General features: G+C 36.1%; 1 protein-coding gene across 5 annotated transcripts; it reads left to right on the top strand.

The window, feature by feature from the left end:
• Positions 1–1,335: 1,335 nt before the first annotated feature.
• Positions 1,336–24,121, top strand: LOC103710594 (UBX domain-containing protein 1-like). Of its 5 annotated transcripts, none has more exons than XM_039128377.1 (11): positions 1,340–1,908; positions 7,895–7,990; positions 9,149–9,225; positions 13,982–14,070; positions 15,140–15,197; positions 18,330–18,397; positions 18,503–18,584; positions 22,768–22,851; positions 22,957–23,034; positions 23,537–23,656; positions 23,758–24,121. In XM_039128377.1, the coding sequence occupies exons 2-11, from the start codon at positions 7,897–7,899 to the stop codon at positions 23,932–23,934; spliced, it is 927 nt and encodes a 308-aa protein (XP_038984305.1). In that variant the 5' UTR covers positions 1,340–1,908; positions 7,895–7,896; the 3' UTR covers positions 23,935–24,121. The 5 variants fall into 5 exon arrangements, with proteins under 5 accessions (XP_026661828.2, XP_038984305.1, XP_026661825.2 ...); XM_026806024.2 differs by having other exon boundaries at positions 1,341–1,908; positions 7,888–7,990; XM_026806025.2 differs by having other exon boundaries at positions 1,342–1,908; positions 7,888–7,990; positions 13,991–14,070.
• Positions 24,122–24,743: the final 622 nt, after the last annotated feature.

Below are 24,743 nucleotides of genomic sequence, written 5' to 3'. Positions count from 1 at the left end.
TCGGAAATAATAATACTAATAATGTAATACGGTTGAAATCATCCGAACATGGGCTGCATCTAGCATATTTTCATTTTATAATTGAGTGAGCTTAACCTGATCAAGAAGAAAAAAAAAATTTTCTTCAGCCCTTTCAACTCATATCTTTTAGAGTGGAATAATAGTAAATATTAATAATTTTTAAAATGTGTTATGAGTGTTGTATTTTTATTAAAGATGAACAAAAATGTTATACAAATTCTTTATTTATATCAGTAAGGTCATATCCATAGAATTTATATTTGATTCCGTTTCTACTAAGTAGATATTACAACTTGTTCTAAATATCTGTTACTATTGAAAATAAATAGAGAAAAACTAACATTCTCCTAGAGCTAGATGCTAACTTCCACATTAAGTTTACTTTCTATTGTGTCACCTAATTCCTTCAGTACTGGAAAAGCCACCTAGTCAAAGTCCTTATTTAAAAAGAAAGTTTTCACTTTGAGTGGACCATTTCAAGATCGAAATATTGTCAGAAGTCTACATCCATTCCAAATGACAAATTCATTGGGAGTCATTGCTCCTTGTAGTACCTGTCGAAAGCTTTTGTTTTAGCATCTAGCATGCTAAAATAGATAGTTTATGAGAAAGTTATAGTCTTCCAAAGTTACAATTCATGATTGAGTGTTAGATTTTGCTCCAAATGCTATCCAGAATCTTTCAAAGTGGCTGGCATGACTAGGGTAGTCTACAATACATGGATGATCCTTCTAGATTAAAGCTCAATTTAGCCCATTTAATTTTGAGCTCAACTCAAATTGCTTGCAAACAACTTAGTTAAGAGATTTAGTGAGTGCCTAAGATCATTCAAGACTTTCATTATTCCTATATATGTTTTAATGCGATAGTTGAAATATACTCTATTCTTTATATCTATATTAATTTATAATAATTATTTATAAATAATTATTAGAAATATTATGCATCATATATAATAATTTTTATATTGATATTTTGAGATATTTTTGCTGAATCCAAGAATGCTAAACCTAGTCCTAACTCAGAACATTTTTTTTTTAATTATGTAAGCTGATCTTTGAGCCAAATTCTTGAGCAAAATGCTAGCTAGTCAAAGGAAACAATAACTTAGGGATCAGGAATTAAAGATCCATGAAGCGGTGGATCGGAAGTTTTTTTTTTTTGGGTTAATCGGACCTTCTGTTACAGTGGGGTCTTTAGAGAGATGGGAAAGTAATTTGCGGTTTTTTTTTTTTTTTTTTTTGTTTCACCGGGCTTGTTAAAAAGGCGGACGTCAAATTTTTGACCCTGCCAAGGAACTCCAGAATTCTGTTTGAACTTTGAACTGCCACCGGCTCAATCCGAGAAAAACCCAAGCCAAACGGCAGGAATAAATGCTCCAAGCGAAGAGAGCAGAGAAGGGTAAGGTAAAGGGGGGAAGAAAAGAGTAGATCCCATTCCCTCCTTCCCTCCTCTCTCTCGATCCCCTTTTCTTCAATGGCGGGGCTCTTGCCGTGGTTTGAGAACTTTGGAGCCCTTTTAAGGAGCGTGGTTGAGGCCTGGGAGAGGGCAGACCTCACCTCCACGTCAGTTCCTCGAGTCCAACGCCGTCCTCAACATCGTCTGCATCACCTGAAGCAAGCACTGCCGATCAAAGTGAACGCAAATCGATCCAAAACCCATTTTTTTCTCCCCTATATTCTCTGCTTTATGGTTGATGTAATTATAGACGTTTAGTAAAATCTGTGCTGTTTCTTGGGTTTCAAAAGAGACAGGTTTGCGGAATTCGAATTTTGTCGATCAGGCTTTGGAGGCCGTGAAGCTCATTTAATTAGATGCCCTAAAGGCTGCGGTTTGGTCGTAGTAAGAGCATTTCTGACGTCTCCAAGATTAGTAGCCAGTCTGAAGGTGATCGATTCTATGCTTCTTTCGTGACTTGGAACAAGTTGGTTGGTTCTAAATGGTGGGATTAGATGTCATCTGTGTCGGGCTTAGCTGTGTTATGTTGGATTTGGCTTCACTCCGATTTATTTGTTCTTATTTTTTTGATGATTTGAGGGTTTAGATATTTTGTTCGTGACTTTGGCATGAATTGTTGATCTTGATGGTCATCGTTAGTACTAGAAATACTTCCTTGCGGTCTTTTTATCCCTTCTTCTATTGTTTATAAATGTATTTTTATGGGTATGTTAAGCTAGATGGCAATTACCAATATCTGGGGAGAAAGTATGAATGATAACCATAAGGAATAAGAATAATCAGAAAACATTGTCAGTGTCTATGTGTTTGATTAACAACAATATATAATCAGAAAGCACTTGACATGTAAATTGCCTTCAGATACATGAAACAAACAGCTCTGTAACTAGGAAGGCAGATCATAAAGTAGAAGTATATTGTTGTAAAAGCTCATTCGTCAGACACCGGCTTGTGCCCCTTAATGGAGGAAGTAAAGAAGCTCCAAATTCAAAAGCTTAAATTATTCACTTCTGTACAGCTTTTTCAACTTTATATGACCAGTTATCTGATACCATAAAACCCTTAATTTCTTATATACCTAACGATTGCACTATGTAAATTTCTTATGATTTTTGATTTAGAATGCACTAAAGTGACCGGTAATAGCCAACAAGTTTTGTTGCTGACTTATCTAGTTTTCAAATTTATTTCAAAATGTATATTTTTTTTGAGAACTGATATGTTCTAGAATAAATTGGGAAAGTCTTAAGTCATAAAGATCTAGGGTAGATGAGTCACATTTCATAAATAATAGTTTCCTTTATAGAGATGGTTGCGAAATATTAGCAACAATTACTAACCAGCCTTCACTCAACTAGTTGCCATCTCTCTCTCTCTCTCTCCTCTCTCTCTCTCTCTACGTGGAGATGCTTAGGATTTGGACCCTGATGACACTTCCACTTTATTTCTCATATAAGAAAAAACCAGCAATCATTTCCATCTACTGTAATTTTGAGGTTTTTGTATATTGGGTGATCATATTTTACATCACTTTGTATAATATCATGATGAAGTTTATCCTAGAATTTGTTAGGCTGAACCTAAAGTGTGTTGGTTATGGGGCAATTCATGAAAACTTTGGACATAAAGAAAAGAATCTACCATCCTAGACTTGATTTATAGAGAACTTGTTATTTTTGCTTATATATGTACCATAGATAGCCTCTTGTACACCAAGGACTGTTGCCTTTTCAGACAATTCTACTACCTACTTTTAACTATATAACCTTTCTTGTCAAGTTTTTCATCAGCCTACCTTTCTTTTGTACCTTTACATAGAGATTCAAAGCTTTCTTTTTGCTGATAGGAAGGCAGTTATATCCAATGGTACTCTACTAATATATTGTGCCCCATTTTGGAGGCTTTTATCAACTCTTAGAAGGGTAAGAAGCTGGATGTCTACCTACTCCAATGTTGCAGTTGAAGTCATGCTACTTTTCATATTGCCACAAAGATAAAAATCTGTCTTCTCTTCTTTCCACCATAGGTGCCATATAAGGGTGCAACTTGGGTAGGTTGGGTTGAATTAGAGGTCAGTTTAGGCCCGACTCAAGGTATTGCACCCATGGCCTGAAACTTGACTTAACCTAACTTCCAACCCAATTTTGTGCATGTTTTGGCAAACGATTTTGGGCTAGTCGGCTTTAATTAAAGACAAGCCATCTCGACCTCCTCCTCCTCCTCCCCTTTGGCACCGCACTCCCTTCTCTCCCTCTCTCAAGAACAATGGGCATGGACGAGGACTATCCCATGCCCTAATTCGACAATTTTTGGCCAGATCGGCTTCAAGCATGAACTTAAGACTAGGCCGAGCTTGGATTGAGCATATTAGGCTTCAGATTGGTTGGGTCTGGTCCGGGGTTTAGATATTGATTCTAAACTTAGGCCGGGCTTGAACCTATGCAGACCCACTGAGGCCTGACCAATGACTAGATCTGAACTAGAGACCTATTCTTAGAAGTTGGGTCCAAACCTAGGTCATGCCAGGCTAAATTGAGTTGGGTTGGGTGAGGCCAAGTTGGTCTGTTTAGTAAGCAGCGATGGGAGGTGATCCATCAAGATATAGAGTTAAGGAGAGGATGAAAAGAAGATGTATGGAATTCAGCAATGGAGAGGAAATCTAGTGAGGCTCCAAGGAAATTCAGTGAGTAGTGGGAAGAAAATGATATTTAGTGCAGTGGAGATAATCAAGAAGAGATCCTAGGAGTTTTGGATCAATGAGGAGGAGATTTAGTGAGATGCAGAGTGGAAACGATGGAGAAGAGAATTAATGACATCCAAGGAAAACTTAAGGATATTTAACAAGATTTAGGGCAATAAAGGGGAGATTTGGAAAGATCCAGGCAAGGAGAGCATGGAACCGGCAAGGAGTGGCATCATGAGAGAAAGAAGTGAAGAATGCTATTTGTTCTCTTGGTAATCTAGTATGTTGTAAGCGAAGTAAATATTGAGATCCATTTTCATAAGAACCCTTTCATCTGCTTGCTTCGCTTATATCCTAGTAAGCTCTCACTAATTGATATGTGGATTGTTTTAAAGGGGTCACTGGCCATTTTTTTATGTTGGCCATGCATGCATGTATTCATATGCTATATAAGAGGGTCATAACCTTTTTCAATAGTATGATTATTGCTTATATTTAGAGTTTATTCTATACTTGCAACTATTTGCTATTCCTTTTTAACTATTCATTAGCCACAATGACTTTAATTACAACCACAGCAACTTCATTTTTTTCAAACAAACTCATAAATGGGCACATACAATGAACATAACATAGGGAAATTAGTTACATATTTATCCACTTTGCTTTAGATGAATTTGATTCATAGAATAGTTGATCAATCAATTAATCAATAGCATGGTTTTTCAATACTGGACCATACTAGACCATACTAGGAATACTGACTTGTATCGGTACGGAACTGATACTCCATACACCCCCATACCGAGTGTTGATATAAAGAACTGAACTATATAATCTATATAGACATTGTACGGGTTGGGTACTAGTATGGGTACCGAAACTAGTATGTAAATCTTGATCAATAGCTTATTTAAGAACTAATATGTGTATTAATATAAGATAAACATTATATATATACATGTACACAAAATGTTGCTTTAGTAAAATAGAATAATAAGAATGGACAATGTAAAATATAATATAAAATATAAATATTTCAACTTGAGCATAGAAGGATTTTTTACTTTTATAAGATACTTTCATTTTTACATAACTATGAAGCTTTTCAATATTGCACCCATGCAAGAAAAATTGGTTGCAAGTGGCTTAGAAGGAAGAAATATATTTTGTTAATGGAATTTAGTCAACACCTATACAAAGGATTTACAAAGAAAAATTGAAGATATGATCGTAGATACTTGCATATGATGCATATGTGATGGATTTGTGTTGTCCTATGTGCTCTTTTAGCTCCATGTTTCACATAGGTCTATAGTGGTAACTGGTAAGTTATCTCGAGAAGCAAAGAAAGCTTACAAAAAAATAGGCTCCATGATTCTATATATTGTTGATGGTAGGGTCTGCTGAATCGGGCTGAACTGTCCGGTTCAGGCAGTACCGAGCCGACCTAATGTGAAACTGGGTCGGTTCAGCAATCCTATTTGATTCTAATCGGAACCGGTCGATTCGGTGCTGACTCGGTGCAAACCGGCCGATTTGCACCGTGTCAATCCAGTTTCGAATCTGGTTGGGTATGGCATTATTGCCATTGTCACTTGATGCCTTTTAAAGGTATCAGGCGGCATTGGGAAGGCCCAAGAAGGCCTTTCCAACGCAATTTGAAAGCGGCTCCAATGCTTTCTGATTCAGGCTATCAAAAAAAAGATCCAAGACTAAATAAGGTATGCTTCCTCTCTCTTATCTTCTTTCCTCCTTTTTAGATATGCTGAATAAGATATGCTGATGATCCGAATATCTACGAAAGGTATCGCCACTCGACCCAAATTTTAGATGTCGTCATGTATGTTGGATTTTAAATGTATGTAATTGATTGTATTATTTTTTAATTTTTACGTCACTACTTGATTTGAGGATATTTTATATTGTTCATTTTATGATTTATATCATTTTAAAGCAATGAGATGCATCATCTAGGTTAAACCGAAATCATAGAAACATTAAAAAACATCAAGAAAACATCAAAAAAAATATCAAATTAGACTTAAATTCATTGAAAAAGTTTATAAAGAGTGATTACCAATTAATTTTTTTTGAGAACTCAAAAAAAAGGGTGTGCCGGTCCGTGAATCAGCACGCCCTACCGGTTCGGTATGGTACCAAACTATACTGGGCGCCGATCTGTACGGATCCCGATATCGGTTCGGCGGACCTTGGTTGATGGTACTTGAAATTCTTGTTAAAACTTTTTTTTTATAAATTATAAGCTATTGCATAAGAAGAAGTGACAATAAGCTCCACATTAAGATATAGACAACATATCTCTTTCATTTTTTCCCTTAGACATAACAATGAACTACAACTTGATTAAATGATGGGTTTAGTTAATAGATGGATGGAAAACAAATGAAAAAAAGAAAGTATGCAACAAGTACAGTCTAAGAGGAAGAGGTAGGGGGCAAAGTGAGTGGGATCCAACTAGGAGTAGAAGATCCATAATGGGAGGGCAAGACTATGAGAGAAATGAGATGGAATAGCTTGAGAGAATGGCTACAAAATAACCAAGGGATATTGAAGGTTGCTAAGTAGTTAAAATAGGAAGATGATCTAACTGAAATGAATCTTAGATGGACTTAGTGGCCTCAATTAGATGATGAAGATAGAAAAAAAAATATGGTGGAGTCATGAGTGGTTAATAAGACAGGAAAATTAGAGACAATCGTTCTAGGAGGGGAGTTGGTGGGGTTACAACTGCATAGTGCTTTTTATAAAGTTTGAATTGGAAAAACTAATATCATTATGGCAATCTGAAAAGGAATTGTGACAAAAGGAATCAAAATAAGAAGTCTCTTGCCCTTTTTTTTTATTTGGTTAATATTTGTGTTTATATTATACTGGTGGGAATTGGGATAATGTTTTATGTTGGCCTTTGGCTTATGATTTGAGCTTTTAAGGAGAATGCAGTTTTGTATTCCAAAACTCTTCTTCTCTCTTTCTTTAGAACTTCTGAGAAGGAAATTTTTAATTGCACGAGGTTTAAACTTTATTAAGAAAAAAAGGAAGCTCTTCCTAGTTCTTACGCCTCATTATTAGATCCTTTTCTTGCCTCAGTTTTGTTGACAAATATTTGACATCAATTCCTCATAGGCTGCTATTAGGTGATATTTAGTTGCAACAATATGCTAAATCCTTTTCCTGTGCCTTCTCAACTATTCAAAGTAGATCATGTTATGATGTGAAAAAGCGTACAAATGAACAATGATAATGATGGTGTTTCTAAAATATTAATAGGGGGTTCCATCAGGGAGTTTATTATAGTAGTCATTTTGAGGGCTTCAGGTATTTTCTGTCTACTAGTTGAGTATCATGCTAAAGGAACATTTTAATCTGAGCCAGCTGACTTTAGACAAGATTAAACTGTGAATATTTATTTGAAACAAATTATTGCGTGGCTTTCAAACTGAAAATTGACAATAAGCATGTGCAACTAGACTGCCGTTCAAAAACTTTAAGGTGAAGTTTTCTTTTACTGTTCTTTTACTGTCTTTTATCTTACTACTAGGTCTTTTAGGTTATTATCTTTTTAAAAAATTATTTTTAAGTTGCAAAAATGAAAGCCTATTTTGGTTTTTTTGAGAGATGTAATGCATTGCTTGTGAGTAGTTGTTTATCTACGTCTTCACAATATATTGAGGTCATTCTTTTTGATTTTCTTTTCTTCCCAGTATTTAGGAATGGCAATCCCAGAAGTTGACCAAGAAATGCTCAGGGAACTTGAATCAATGGGATTTCCAACTGCACGTGCGACAAGAGCACTTCATTATTCTGGTTTGACTGTTGATGACATTTGCCCTCTGATCTTTCTATTTAATTTTGTCTTTTATGTGATATTGGGAACATCTGCCCTCTTCTTTTACAAGATATAACTAACTACCTGGTTTGTTCTATTTTCATCCAATTCTTCACTAGTTTAATTATGTTGAAGAATAAGAGCAGATGAAATTATGAGGTGTTAATAATTGTTATGCATTCTTCTGCTGAAACATTTTGTCCTACAGGCTTCATATCTTTTCCCCATATATCTGTTCTATGCAACAGATTCAAGAATTATATCTATACATATACATAATGTCAGCCCTCCTATATTTGTTATACATTGGATTAATTATCATTAGCCTCCTCATGTATGTGGGAGAAATTTGACTCTAAAAATTGAATATGAGATTCCCATGTATATTTTTTTTGGTAAATTTGAGATTCCCATATATGATTTACTATCTTCTTTCTATCTTACCTCACATGATCGTAAGATAGAATTTGAAGGACCTTCAATTTGTATGAGTTTTACTTCAAGTGTAGTTCATGGATCAATAACTTTTTTTAAACCTTTTAATCCATCAACTGTCTCTTCCTGTTTTTCAGAAACTCAACATTGACTTTCCTTTTATTTTGCTAGAAATCTTTAGGTGGTAAGGAGAATGGTGGATATCTCTAAGGGTTGGTTGTGGATGTGATATAGTGAGTGGTGGTGGTTGGGGGGAGGGGGCTGAACTTATTTAATTTTAACTGAAAGGTTAAGGATTGAGTGACGTAGGGATTCTGAGAGTTGAATTTTACCAGGAAAGGGATGAAGGATTGTTCCGTGAGAGAGGTCGAGGCAAAAGAGTGTAGAGTTTTGGAGATGAGCCAAAATATTTTAATTAGTCCTTTTAGGGCATAGGTGCTAGTTTATTTGTATGAAATGGGCAAAGCAAAAATAGAAGCCAAAAGGGTCATGTATGGAGAAAAACTAGGAGCAGATGCTTAATCTCGTACCTTAAAAACACAATCAGAAGGAAGAAGACCAGTACTGTTCACTATGTTTATCCTCACTCACTTATCAACACCGATTTACATAAATGATACTTTGAGTGAGTTCTTGAGTTACTCAAAATACCATATCCACCATTACTTTCATGCATCATAACAAATGCTTTATTCTTTCAGGTAATTGTAGTATTGATGCAGCCATAGACTGGGTTGTGAATCATGAACATGACACAGATATTGACCAGATGCCTCTGGTATGGTACTTCACCATAGTGCATCATGTTTAGATTTCCTTGATCTTTTGACAGGACTATTTTATCTGCTGCATATCTGCACTATCCATCTTCTTGCATTCTAAAATAATTTATTCTATTGAGTTCACCATTTTAGATTTGTAGTGGCAGTGGAATATAGAAATTAAGTGCAAAAGTTTCAATTTTCAATTAAAGGTACTACATTGAAATCATTCCTTTTTAAAAGCACATAAATTTTTGTGCTTTATCTGCTGATACATACATGCATGTGCATGCATGCATGGGACTAATGTTTGTATATATATATATGTATTTATAGATAGGTGTATATGAGATGCTAAGAAAATATTGTATTGCATTGTTAATTTGAATAATCTGCTTCTTGTTTACACTTCTTGCATTATTTCTAATTTAGTTGCAATTTCGAGGTTGAAAAACTGGTCATAATGATCTATAACAGTGAAAGAGAATATAAGTAAAAAGGGTAACCTGATGAACAAGATCATTGCTCTGGCTCTACATGTTGGCCTGGTGGTTCCTAACTAATCTTCCCTATAGTCTATATCCATGAGACATGGAGACATCTGACTCCAATTTCTTTCCCCTGCTTGCCCTCGTAATATCATAGCATCAATGGGGAGAACCAATGAAGAAAATTTAATGCTTTCTAGTTATTGAACTTACAGTATACAATTATGCAGCCTCAGTAGGGCTGTCAAACGAACAAGCTGTTTGGGAGCTGCTCATGTTCAGTTTTAATTTTGTTTGGTTGGCTTGGTTGATTAGTTAATGACACAGGCCACAATTTTAAGCTTGAAAAAAGAAGCCAAATGCAAGCTATGGTCACTTGTATTCAGCCTGATATAGCTCAAAAATATCTATATCATTTAATTAATTATGCATGTTTAGTATTAGCATATTGAAATCATTGAGGACTGTATGCTGGAGCATCGGCAAGTCTTAGGAATTGTTTTTGGTGCAACAGATGTGTTTGAGTATTATGGGATTGCACCAAACTTTAACACAATCATTTATTTTCTATAATAACTGTAGATGAACTCCCTGCTAATATTCAGGAAGATGTACCATGATATGTGATATTTGCAGACAATATTGTTGATTTGTGAGAATAAAGATTCTGTGCTAAATAAATTCAGAAAAGAAAGCTTTAGAGGTTAAGGAATCAATAGAACAAAGATATATTATATGGAATATAATCTCTATGAAAATAGAAATGAAGATGAGGTCCCTATTATGATTAACGTACAAGAGATACCACTTAGTGATCGATTTCATTATTTGGGATCTAATTAACAAAATAATAAAGAGATATATGAAGCTATGTGTAGTAGAATTAGAGTTTAGGAAGTGGATGCGGCTTTGAGTTTCGAAGAGTTTCTGAAGTGGGTACACTACCCTTGGTGGATGTTTTCTACTATTAGGTTGGAATTTCTCCTATCCAACTAATAATTCTAGGAGTGCAAGCATGGATTTTGAAGAGCTGCCCAAAAGGGTGCGTAGATTAAGAACATTGATTTTGATGCTTCCATTCATGGCAATAACATCAACGAAGGATTGAAATCTCGTTGGGACGGGGGGCATTCTATTACCATACCAACTTGGCGCCAAATCAGGACAACCCTCGTTATTGGGATTAACACCTTTGATTAAATGTATCATTCATACATCTCTCCATTCTTTTGTATAGTAGATCCAAAATAACAAAACTGCTCAATTTATGTATCTTTGTTGATTCCAGTTCCATCTAAGTTACATTCCACAATTCAATATATCATTTAGCCTTGCCCTTTTCTCATCAATACGAGCTATAATATTTGCAAATAACAAACTGCATGGTGCCCCAACCTAAGTATTGGTTGTAAATTTTTTTATCACTAATGTGAAAGATGTGTGCATAATTTTAGACTTTGGTGGGAACCCATGATGATGGGAAATTCACTTGTCTTGGTACAACTACTTTTGACATTTGTCGTTGCTCCATTGTCTATGCCCTTAATAATGTCAAGGTATCATTGATGCAGTCATTTCTTTCTTGATGCCTGAGCATCACTTCTCCTAGCATTATTGTCACACCTTAGACCCACCACTTGAGCTGGATACATGACACGGCCACACATTCCCTAGGGCATGGCCCTAGGGAATATGCAAGGCCTTGAAACTTGTACAAAATCTCACGATACTAGAGAAGATATGAAGTGTAGATATCATTCCAAAGATATAGTAACTAAATTCCAACATTAACTGATAAGCATATATAATCTAACTACAATGATTCCAAAATTCAAAAAGGTGTCTGTACATTCTAAGTGTTCTGTCCCTCTCCAGTAACCCTAGATCATAGCAGAGTAGTACGTATGCCATCACTTTAAAAATATAAAGGAAAAGATACGAAGGAGACACTAAGAGACTATCGGTTGGACCAAGGTCCGCCGTACCGGTACCGGTCGGCGTACCGGTGGCCGGCCGGACCGGTACGTACCGGCTGGTACCGGTCCCGTACCGGCCGGTACGCGGTGGTTTCAAAAACCACAGCGCGCGGCGCTGTGGTTCTAAAAAAAAAAAAAATCGTACCGGTGCGAACCGGCCGGTTCGCACCGGTACGAGGCCGGTACCGGCCGGTTCGGATAAAAAACCGAAAAATACCGGTTTTTTATCCGTTCCGGTACCAGTCCACGGCCGGACCGGTACGTACCGGCCGGTACGGGCCGGTACGGCATTCCATGGGTTGGACCATCTCAAATGCAACCGCCCTTCTAATGGCGTACGATACCGGCTATTGGATATATGGGGAAGATCGACCTCTCTTTCATGATTTCATCTTCATCATGCTCGTCTATCCGGAAGAAATGAAGTGGAGACCCCCATATATACCATATAGGGACGAAGGGAAAAGATCTTATTAGGGGGAACCCCATCAAATAGAGCATCCAATTCAATTATATCAATATTTAGCATAATTATAAAAATTAATTACTCATGAAATTGGAACCACTCATCTAAAAATTAAATACAATTAATCACTTAGCAAGCATTAATTTTCACAAATTTTCTAATCTCAAAATTTTCAGCGTTCAAAATCAACCCTAGCCCTTGGGTTTCCCTAATCTAATGCTAATCCATGCTATGTACTAAAGTTAATGGAGAGAGTAGCTAGGGTTTTACCTCAAGTAGGGAATTAGAGTGTAACACCCTAGGGTGACCTTGTTGTATGGATGGTTGTCTCATTATACAAAATTAAGCCAACCAAAATTAGAGACATAATGAAAGTAATCAGAGGAGCAGAGGGTGCTAATTAGGGACTAAGGATATAAGGCTACCTTAGAAGGTGGAGGGATTTAGATGGAGAAAGTTGGGGAATTAGGAGAAGAAGATGAAAGGGAAAGGGGATGATTGATGGAAAGCAAGGGTCTTGAGAGGAGAGAATGTGTGCGTGAGAGAGAGGGTGACTTATGATAGAATAGGGGTAGTCGATGGTGGCCAGGTGCTGGCGGCGCTCAAATAGAGGACAATGAGGGGTTGCCGCATGGGAAGAGTGTAAGGGAGAGAGGATCTCTAGGGAGAAGAAAGGGAAGGAGCAAGGCTGGTCTGGCAGGGATTTCTGACAGCCAAGATTGTCAAATTTGGCTAGGGTTCGCATCAGCATGAAAACAGGGGATAGAAACAGGGTAGTTCTATAATAATTTGTGAAATATTGTACATATCCTCTATTCAATTGAATAGTTACGATAATATTTTGCTGATCATTAGGTCTTACCTTGTTTTTAAAAACTCACTGAGTTATCCAGTTTAAAAAATTAATCTAATTTCTTCCATGATTTTTTTTCAAAACCAAATTGAATCTTATCAGGCTATATTACCTTAATCTTATATATCCTTCTAAAATTTTCTACGTTAGTGGAGCCTTTTTTTTCGAGAGAGAAAGAAACACTACAGTGAAGTTTATTAAGGATAACATCATTATGGTTCTTTAGATTAATTAGCAATGCTTTAAATTTATGTTGTAGGACGTATGCTTTCTTCTAAGTGTTATTAGAATCAGATCGGAGGAATCGGCACCGGGCACCGTACTGATTTCCGGCGGCACGAGTTGGTACGGTCCGTGCTGTGCTTGTACTGACAGAGGGCACGGTACCGTAGAAGAGAGAAAAAGAGAGAGAGAGAGAAGGGGGAGAGAGGGAGGGAGGGCCGGTGAGGCTGCAAAGGGCCGGTGGAGAGCCAACGGAGGCTGCGACAGGTGAGGCCACAACCGGTTCCCTTGTTTCGAATGAAACAGGGGTTTGGCCGCAGTTTAAAAAATTTTGCGAATTTAAGTGAAGTCGACAAATTACAAAATGTTTTAAGCCACGGCTAGACCTCTGTTTCGTTCGAAATAGGAGAACCGGCCGCGGCCTCCACCGGCGTTCTGACCTCTCCCTCTTTTCCCCGCTTGTTTTCTCTTTTCTTCTCTTTTTCTGACTTCGGCAACGGGTTTCGTTTTCATTGCCAGAACCGTACCGGTGAGCCACCGGTATGGCTTGGAACGGCCAGAACCGCCTGGTTTGGGACGGTTCCGCCGACCTTGATTAGAATGCTTTGTGCTTTTAAATGATCATTTTATTGCATATTAATGCAACTTATAATTTATCAAGATGAATCTGATTAAACTTTGCAGGTAATGTAACTATATACTGCAACTACATACACTTTAAAATTTCCTCTCATGATTTGTAAATATTAAATATCTTCTTTTCTTAAGCAATTTCAGGTACCTCTGAACATCAATATTAAAAGTGGAAAACCATCACCAACTCCAGAGACAGTGAAGATTAAAGCACAAGAACTACGGTTTGTGCTTTCTATATTTATAAAGTCATGAGATCAGTTGATATCACCATGGTTTAAGAAAGCACAATCATATCTAAATGTTTATATTTATCTTTTCTTTACTTCGAATGAGAAGGAGCATGTTGTCAGTCAAATTCAAATGGCATACAGATCAATTCATTTGGTTAAAATATTTAATTACTGCTTATGTTTTCTTCATTTCTTATTGCCTTCCTCTGTCTATGCTTTTTATAAATAAAAACATATAGCATTTTATATAATTTTTTTATTCATAGTTCATGTGATGCTTTAACATAGGATACCATTCCCTTATAATAGCAGTCTGTTCTATCTGGAAAGTTAATGTATTAATTTTGAAATATATTTTAAAATGCATGTTACATTGGTAATCTCCTATTCCTACTTATATAATAAATTCATCTTGTCAAGTGGAAATTATTATACTCATACTTCACCTTTGGTAACAAATATTTCAACACTCTTGTGGCATTTCCATATGTAACCACCTTTGTACTGCTTATAAAATACCCAAGGCAATCAAAATCTGGTTGTGGTGTTACCTGAGACTGACCAGTTTCTGATTTGGGTTAGTTTGATGTTTTATTTTGGTTAACTCAGTGCTTGCCTCTCCACTTATATGACCCATAGACATCCTAGCGATGGTGGACACCAATCTAGACTAACTTGATGCTTGTATGAAGGATATGAAGGTTTACATATCGAATAAATTTACAAGTGATAATATGCCAAGTGCAAACTTTTTTTTAGGCGTTTTAGGAATGACTCAATATCTATCTAAAAATAAATATAAAGATTAATGGGCTAAGCAAGGTAGCTCTTTAGACCTTCTCTTTAGGTTTGGAATAACATCTTTAAACGTCAGTTGTTGCTTGTTCTCAGGTAGTCTAGGTCAGAAAATTAAACTTTTATGAGTTGTGTGTGTCCCTAGATAAGACATTAAGTTAGTTTTGCCACTTCTGTTGCAAGTTGTCATTGTTTCATGTACTTATCTTGGCATAACTTCCTTGAGCACTCATTTTGGATTTAATGGTTGATTTTATTTTTGTAGGGAACGTGTTCGTAGAAAGAATGGAGAACAAAAAGGATTGGAAAGAGAAAGAGAGAAGGTATGATCAACTTATCTCAATGCCTTTCTTCTTTTTAATTATTTTTGCCATGCAGTGTCAGTTTCGAACTTTCAAATAGGTTCTTGTTAGGCGATATCATTTACATTCTAGAATTAATAACTGATAATATTAACTGGAATTGCCATGTCAAGGTTTGCTAGTAATTCTCTTTTGGAACTTTGTCCGAATCTGGATTGTTGAAATCTTATTGATATATAATCATTGAAAATTTTACATAACAAGCAAGGGATTGCAATCTCAGCCTAACCACCGGTAGCCAGTGCTACTAGTGCTGATACACCCCTGTTTGGCTGAACAGGTCCCAAATCACCCAGATTATACTGAACCCGGCCTGATGCAATCTTCAAAACCTGGTACTAATCAGGCCTTTCAAAAAAATTCCTTTTTTTTGTTCTCCACAATTTGAAGATGGGTACAACCAGGGAAAGGGACTGTGTGGAGTTGAGGAGATGAGGAATCACACAATGGGAGCTCGGCTCACCCTTTTTTATTTTTTGCATAATGGAGAAATTTAAAAGAATTGGTAGGGAGTGCAATAAGAAGATTGCATATTGGAGAAATTTGAAAACTTAGGTAGGGATTATATAATTAGAAGATTTTAATGGTCCATTAACCTTGAATTCATGCCTAAAAGCATGAAATTCGGACTAAAAACAGAGGGTGATGGGTGGGATAAAATCCGACCATATCCATTTACGTATCCCAATTGGACCAGTTTTGGATAGAAATTCTGGTTTGAATGGTAAGCCCTCAACCACCCAGCTATAACATGTTTTCCTATTTTATATAAGTAGTTCATCTTTACTTATGCACATGTATTCAGGTCATTAAATAATGATGTGATGTATATTGTGTTATTTCATATTTTAACCATTATTATAAATTAAAAGAAAAAACCCCTTTCTCTTTGATTAAATTTTTTTTAATATTCTTAATTTTTTATTTATGATGTTTTCAAATGTACATTGTTAAAAAATATTTAAAATTTTTAATAACTCCTATTCTCTCCTATATGCATATATAATTTTTCTTAAAGCTCTTTATGAATAGATAATCCATGGTTATTTTTATTTATGCTATAATTAAAGAGTAATAATGGTATTTGATGCAAAAAAATATTGATATTTTTATATTATATTTTTATTTTAAATAATTTTTAATTTTTAAATATCTTAATACAAATCCGGTTGGACCATGAGCTAGACCTTTGATACAAATATGGATATAGTTACCTATGTGTCATGTTCGATTTTGAATAGCAAATTCTATTCCTGTCATTTATGATATAATTAATGTTAGTTTTCGTCATTGAATTCCACTAAAGATTTGATTTATCTCCAAGTAATATTTGACTTATATCTATATTAGAATAGAAAATATGGATATGCTTAATATTTAGTCGTATCCATATTTGTTTAGAACAAATATGCATCCTAATTCTGGTAACCATTAAATGTCTATAACTATATCCCTATTAGGTGAAAAGTATAGATACAAAAATGGATATAGCAGTATCCTATCCATTTTCAGCCCTAGATTAAAATTGAGGAAGTGGGGATTTCTCCTTGAAATTATTTTATACCATTTTTAATAATTAATTTACTATAAATATAATTTAATTTGTAACAAATAAAAATATATGTTAAAAATGAAGATCAGTTTGATGTGGGCGATGCTCACCCTATAACATAGTCGAATTTCATGGTAAATGAAAAAAAATTAAGCATGAGTTCTCCTATTTTTCTCTATTTTGCCAATTAGTGGCCGAAAAAAAGGAGAGGATGAAAACTCACCAAATCTTAGTGGAATCCGATGTCAATGTGGGGAAGTAGGTGGAAGGGCTGGATCTAGCCTCCTTCCCTTCTCTTCTCCCAACCTCTCATTTTCTCTCTCTCTCCCACTTCTCTTTTTCGGTCTAAAGTGGACCAGCAGCAGCCATGATAGAATAAAAGAGACTGCTCTATCTCTTGTTCTTTTGAAATGGAGCAGACTAGTTGACCCATATAGGTACTGGTCAAACCATCCATGATATCGGCTTCCACTAGCCAATTTGCATCAGTACACCCAGTATAGATTGGCCCAAGCCAGTTTTGGTGTTCGGTGGTTTGTTCTGGTGCTGCTATGCTATCAGAATGGTATCGTATTGTCTGCTGGTATTAGAACTATCAACCACTTATTTGCATACATTTTATTGCTAAAATCAATTTGCATAGAATCATCATATGGTGGTCTATGGTCTACCTAAACTTGGGAGTTGGGACAACATCTACAGGACTTTGATTACAACTATTTCAGGTAATACAAAATGGCTTGCTACTCTATTGCATGCATTAAATTTTCTTATCTTCTCAAAATGATTTACTGTCACAAATTAAATTTAGAAATCAATTCCCTATACTTGTATTGCTTCATAGATGGGGAGTGGGTTGAATGTGATACAGCTGCACTCAAAAGTTGGAACATGTTGAAATTGTGTTTTCCTAACTTGTGTTCCTTTTCTTTAATTGAACATGTTCATAGTGGGTAAAGAGCAAAATGCAAGCAGCACAAATTAGAAGCATTCAAGGTTCATATGCAATGATCCAAAGAGGATCATATGACCTAGAGCTTGACTGTTATCATACTCACCCTGCATCTATTTAAATTGTGTATGGAGGGTTTAAATGAAGTTCAGCAAAAGTAACCAAGTATATAAGTTGTATAATGAGCTTTATTGTTGTATAATTCTAAGAGATTCATGCAAACACATCGTTAAGTGATTAAATAGATTTTTCAATATTTGGATCTTCTAAATATTTTAGTTAAAAGATACATGTAAATCATAATTCCAAAAAAAGTTCTAATGTAGACTAATGCCTTAGTGGGAAATCTTTGGCTTCTTTTAGTATACACCATTGACTTAGGCTTCAAGAAAAGAGTTGATCTTACTTATGCATTCCACCTTGAAATTATGTGGTTGTTGGATTCAAGATATTGTTCACCTGGTGAACGTTTTTTTCATAGGTAAGATCATCTTTTGCAATGCTGCTTTGATTTGATTTCCAAACTGAGGTGCATTCTAGCAGTTCATATTATGCACTATGAGGTATATCATATGACCTGTCTTCTTAGGAAAGAATACGAGTGGGTAAAGAGCTTCTGGAAGCAAAGCGAATTCTGCAGGAAAATGAAAGAAGAAGGTTCATATCAATCTAATCACCGTTCTTTTTTATTTTAGTCGCTTTAACCTTTCCTGTGTTGCTATTATCTGCCCTCATATTTTACTTTGATTGAGAAGTGTGCAGAATGCTAGCATTGCGTCATGCAGAAAAGGAGGAGGAGAAAAGGGCCAGAGAGAAAATTCGCCAGCGGTTAGAGCAGGATAAGGTACTTGTTGACATTCCTTTTTGTTAGAATCTTCCAGCTGTTGGTTCTTTGGTAAAGTGTAGGGTCATATCATGTGCAGAAGATTGGATGACAAGGATCTATTGAATTTGAATTTAATCTATTCCATCACTTAATCTATATATATTTACGTGCCAGGCAAATAAATAAAAATGAGAGTATACAAGTTAAAGCAAACTTCTATTTATAGTTAAATGAAAATTAAAAATAAAAACTGTAAATTGGATGCGTGAGCAATGAGCAGTAATGATCCATTCAGTTCAAAAGCCTCAAGCAGGTTGATGCTAAGATTACTAAATCATTAGGCATCACTGTGATTTTTACAAATGAAGGGAGGTTTTAGTAATTCTATGATGGAACTTGAAACTTTAGATTATAATGTTGGTGTAAATTTTCACTCTTGGATACTTCCGTTTCTAGACAATTTTGAGCTTTTTCTTAATGCTTATATCACTAGATGTTAATATCATGGTCCTTAAAATAGTATGCTGTTTGGAGTTAGTAAGATAATATGCTGCTGTGCAGTGCTCTTTCTTAATGTCTTGACATCTAAATAATCCAATCAGTATGATCATAAACATATTAAAGGTTCACTATTATTTTTGTGAGAAAATTGCAGTTTTACTACCTCACATCCCCTCATCTTTAAAAATATTCAAAGTAACCCTTCATGTTTCCAAAGTGTTCCAAAGTGGTCCTGCCATTCATCTTCATTAATAGATCGGTACCACGTGACTATCACATGATAGCATAAAGTTGTTATGGGATGAAATGGCCCTTGACATCAGTTGTTTCGGGGTGGAGTTATGGCACCAAGGATACTACGAATCACATGAGGTCACGTGATTCCTTGCTAAATAACAAAAGGTTTCTCTGCATCTAGAGAAAGATAAGAGGTGGGAGAGGGAGAGAAGGGGAGAGAGGGAGTGAGAGAGAAGGCTTATCATACTTGGGCGGGGGAGAATTCTTGCATAGTGATCTTCACATTCTCCTTTCGGATGAAATCTTCCCACTTGGCCACCTAAGAGAAATTTTATAATTCCTTGGTGGCAGAATCAAACAGCCTCTATCCTTTGCAGTCTTGAACACCTAGATGCTCATGTTCTATAGGGGTGTCCTGATCTCCCAAATCCAAACTCTATGAGATATTGTGGTGACATGGGATATAGTTCTCATACTTTGATGGGCAGAATTCCAACTCCAACCTTGCTTTGTTGAGTGACAGCTTTCCAATATCCAATTTGTTGGCGACGACAATGATTACGTCGGGGAGGGGTTTCGATGTGTGATTGGGGGTATTAGTGAGTCTTGAGATGTAGAGGTTGGGGTAGAGGGTGTCATTGTAATGCTGAGTGGTGACTTGAAGGTGGGATTGAACATGGAGATAGTGTTGGTGGCAGCCATTGGCTGAGGGTTCTTGTTCGATGGAAGTATTAGTAGTAGTAAAAAGAGAGTAAAGATGGGAAGTATAGTGAGCAAGAGCTTGGCTTTTTATTTAGTTAACATGATGACAGGAATAGAGTCGGAGATGGAGAGAGGTGGGAGTAGAGAGCTCTTAGCTCTTAGGTTTTATATTATTGCAAGTCTCCATATGGGTGAGGGATTGGGTATAGGGGGTGTATGGTTGGCAGAGTAATGGTGAGCGCCATGACATTGTCGGAGATGTGGGATTTGTATTGTTTTAAGGGTGGGAGAAATTGATGAATGAGAGGCCACGTAACTAGGTTCACGTGCGTGGTGAGGAGACTATATATGAGGTTATAAAAGATAGGGCACAGTTGATAGATTGAATTGATTGAGATGGGGAGTAGCTAAACGGGCAATGGAGAAATAAGGGAAAGGGGGCATAGAGAGATGGATTTCATTGGCCATGCCCTATCTACCTCATTTCATGGCAAAATAAGGGAAAAAGGAAACTTTTCTAAACGAGAATTCTCCTACGTCATTTCCAATTCAGTGAAATACAGAGCAACACAATAAAGGTCCCATTTTCTACTTCCCAATGGAGCCCAACCTCTCATTCAAGACACTACATGAATGCGAAAATTGAAGACCGTAAACAAGGAAAGGAGGAATCATTACACAAGAATTTGAAAGAAAATTCAACCAAGTACTGGAAAAATCCCAACTTTCTCAGGTTGGGGATCTTGGGAGCTTGCCCAACAAAATCATTCCACCATTACCATGAGAAAAGTACTTGATTTTTTTCTTTTTTCTTTCTCTCAGATTACTTCACTATTCTGTTCCTCTTCTTTCTTTTTTTCTTCTCTCACTTCGTCTACTTCCACTCTCTTAACAAACAAACGACAGAAGAGAGAAGAAGAGGACAGAGGAGAGGCAGCATTTCCTTGGGTAATCACGGGGAAGTGAGGACGGGAGTGGAGCGGAACGATCGAAATTGGGAGGGAAGTGGAAAAAACATTGGAAGATGTCTGAAGAGGGCGAGGGCATTTTGATCATTTGAAATGGTGGGTTAATGACATTGGATGGTTGGCAAGTCGGAGGACAACTTTGGAAACTTCAAGGGCCACTTTTAAAAATTTTATAGATGAGGGGTTGTGTGTGAGAATTGCTCCAACTCGAGGGGGTGAAAATGCAATTTTTCCTATTCTTTCAGTGCATGCTTATCTGAGTCCTTGCACACAACCTTGTAGTTTTCATATGTTGAGCAACTCATCTTGAAGAATATTATCTTCATGAGCGGTCTGTGTGAATTTCCAAGCAATGAAATCATGCCACTGGTATAAAGTTGTAAATGAACATCACTTCTTTTGAATATTCCATAGGGTATATCATCCTTTTCTTTATTTCATTAGCATGTTATATAGGGTTAGAATTTACGTTCATTTGACTGATCTATGGTTCCTCCATTCTAAATCAATACAAAAGAAAGGATTATGACCTGCTTTAGTTAATTCATGATTACAAACCCATCAATTGTTTGCACATATTTTATCAGATGGAGATTGTCTTTCATCACAATGACCTCAGTTGCCGATGACTTTTCTTGTAGCCATCGGCAATCAGGTTGTTGGCAACTTGGCATGATGGCTGAAGTAAAACATTTTGGTTCAGCCAAGCTGGTCCCAAATAGATCCTGTAATCAAAATTTTGTTCGAGCTAACAGATGGGTCCAAATTTTATTAACTGAATCCAGACTCAGAAAAAAAAACCCTTCAAAACTAGACCTAATTTCTGTAAGTGTGAGAATATTTCGAAGTATTAGGTTTTTTTGTCTTGAAGAAATTCAAGAGAAAGTTCTTTTCCCAATGATTTTCTATTTACTAGTTGTGGTGACCTAAACCAATCAAGACCATGTAGATCATATTTAGCAAGATCTCATGTTTTGAGGGAGTTTTTAAGTAAAAACTAAGCGAAACAAATCTTAACTATTTTTTTGTTGAAAATTTTAGAAATTTAGATTTGTGTCTCAGGTGTGTAAACATATTTTGAAATTGTGAAAGGTGGCCAAAAATTACTGTAACAAAGATAACATAATGTGATGGTCTTATGAAATATATTGATAGGATGAGTCTACATATAGCTTGATGCAACATTTGCACCTGATAGTGGAGTTAGTCAACTAATTAGATAATCTTCTATCAAAGTCTCGGAAACTATTATGTCAAAGCCTGGGGGGATAATCTTGATGCTTTAATATTATGTAACATCAGAAGCAAGTTTTGGAAGGCCGTAAGAGTGCAATAGTCCAATATAATGGGTTGTGGTAGTCCAATATTTCCAATTACAGTAAGCCACTGTCCTCTCAAGCAAATGTGAATGAAAAACATGACTAAAATAATATATGCACATGCATCATTCATTGATATAATACCCTCTATACAGCAGCAAGTTTGATGGTTAATACGATTTCAAATATATAATTGTAGAGAACTTTACATTAGAACAGAATTGTCAATAGGGAATAGCATATCGGACAAAAACTATGGTAACATGATACCTTCTTCCAATGTTTCACATGCAACCGGAAATTAGATTTAGGTGTTTGATGGCATAGGTTGTGTGCTTGATGATTGTATCCCTTGGTTTTCACATGGTGGAGCTATTTCAACTAAAAAGTATATTTCAAGGACTGTTTATACTTCTTGAACTTAATAATATGAAAATTTGATTGCCCATAATACCACCTTAATTTGAAATGCAGGCAGAAAGAAGGCGAATGCTTGGGTTGCCACCTGTAGACTCGAAAGCTGTGAAAGTTACCAAACCTCCTCTGCAGGAAAAGAATGTATGTGTTAATATGTCCTGAACAAACTAAAGCTTGTTATACCTCGCGAAGTATGATAGTATAGACGTACAAATAATATTTTCAAATTTATTTTTTAATATTCAGAGGTCTCTACCTGTCAAGCCTGCTACTAAGGCACAGCGCATGAGAGATTGTTTGCGATCTCTTAAGAAGAATCACAAGGTACTCTTATCAGTTTTCTGAATTTTGAACCAGCATTGTTGAAGTCGATAGCTGATTTTGTTGTACCAAACACCACAAAATGCCATAGACATACCTTGCTTTAGGTAATTAGGTCTATATTGGGCTATTCTAAATTAGCATCTAATTTACAATTTCGAAGCATTCAGCTTGTTTTCACACTGTTGTCTGCATTACTATATTCTGGCTTCTCATTCAACTATTGTTGAAACTTGCATACCACATTGATTTCCACTGGAAATAAAAAGTGGCGGTTCCATTTTTTTCGGTCATCTTGCTTTCAAATGTAGCATGATTTCCTATGTGGACATGCCTTTTTGTGGAAATGGTGAGTTGGCCTTTCACAACAAAAGAAAGTGCATGGGATAAGTGATTTTTATGGATACTGTGCATATCACTAGTATTTTGTTTATAGATATGCTATTATCAAATAGCACAGCAACTGAGTCACAGTTTTCACCATCTACTATATTTAATATGGTAGGATGAGGATGCTAGAGTGAAAAGAGCATTCCAAACACTTCTTATATACGTGGGAAATGTTGCAAAAAATCCAGATGAAGAGAAATTCAGAAAGATCCGTCTTGGTAATCCAGCTTTTCAGGTAATTGACTAGATGATGAGCTGTTCAGTTGGCATCGAATTGGCTATTTCCTTTTTGTTATCAGATGAACTTGACGTTTCTTTTCCATCTGTTCTTAACAGGATAGAGTTGGTAGCCTTAAAGGAGGCATTCAGTTTCTTGAGCTATGCGGTTTTGAGAAGCTTGAAGGTGATGAGTACTTATATTTGCCTCGGGACAAGGTGGACATGGTGGTCCTGAAGACGGCTGGATTGGAGCTGAATTCTGCCATAACCAACCCCTTCTTTGGTGTTTTCTAAGTGGAACACATCATCTATAACTTTGATAGTTTTCTCGTTTTTATCAGACATGGTTTCAGCTTGGTGAGTTGTGAAACATTAGCATGAGGAGTGGGCAGATTGTTGGCTGAGGAAGAAATAATTTCAGGAGAACAAAGTGCTATGATTTTAATGTCTACAGTTTGTGGCAGGTCTTTGACCCTGTTCAGTGGGTTTCTGAGGATATGGGAAATAGGATCTGAAACTATGGATATTTAAAATCTAAAATGGGATATGAAAATTTAAAATGAAACTTTGAAATAAAATGACTAACAAGTCCACAATTCGGGAGGGGTGTAAAATGAGTGGAGCTGCAGTTAGCTAGGCCTAAGTTAATATCAACTTCTTTTGTAATTGAATCAAGTTCGAATCAGCTTAGCTGATTTCGAGCCAAGCTCAAACTTTATTTACCACATGTCTGACATTAGATCTGGGGCAAAATTATTCTGAAACCTCTAAATATTTGTCATTCAACAAAATGGAAATAAGTAAATCAATTCTTCTTCTTGTAAATAAATAATTAAGTAGATTTTTAGGCAAACTTAATCAACTAGCTAATTTTCTACATTTCTACCTGAGATATTGTCATTACAGCTAGTCTGAAAAGGTTCTTCCGTAGTTGTTTTAAGTGTTAATTATGATACTTTTACACTTGCTTCAAATAAACCATGAGGGAAAAAAGGCGTGAAGTTTGAATTAATTAGTTTCTAGAAAACTTGGAAAATAGATCCTCATGCTCACACACACATTACATACAAAAATAATATGAACCTCTGTGCTTTACACATTAG

This window comes from Phoenix dactylifera, chromosome 7, assembly GCF_009389715.1.
Source record: "Phoenix dactylifera cultivar Barhee BC4 chromosome 7, palm_55x_up_171113_PBpolish2nd_filt_p, whole genome shotgun sequence".
Lineage (NCBI taxonomy): Eukaryota > Viridiplantae > Streptophyta > Magnoliopsida > Arecales > Arecaceae > Phoenix > Phoenix dactylifera.
This window is presented reverse-complemented; position numbering and strand designations above follow the sequence as displayed.

Excerpts from the sequence above, each read along its gene's own strand:
- LOC103710594 (XM_039128377.1), top strand. The coding sequence starts at position 7,897 with ATGGCAATCCCAGAAGTTGACCAAGAAATGCTCAGGGAACTTGAATCA. Across the intron at positions 9,226-13,981 it reads ATATTGACCAGATGCCTCTG|CAATTTCAGGTACCTCTGAA; the intron begins GTATGGTACTTC and ends TCTTTTCTTAAG. Across the intron at positions 15,198-18,329 it reads TGGAAAGAGAAAGAGAGAAG|GAAAGAATACGAGTGGGTAA; the intron begins GTATGATCAACT and ends CTGTCTTCTTAG.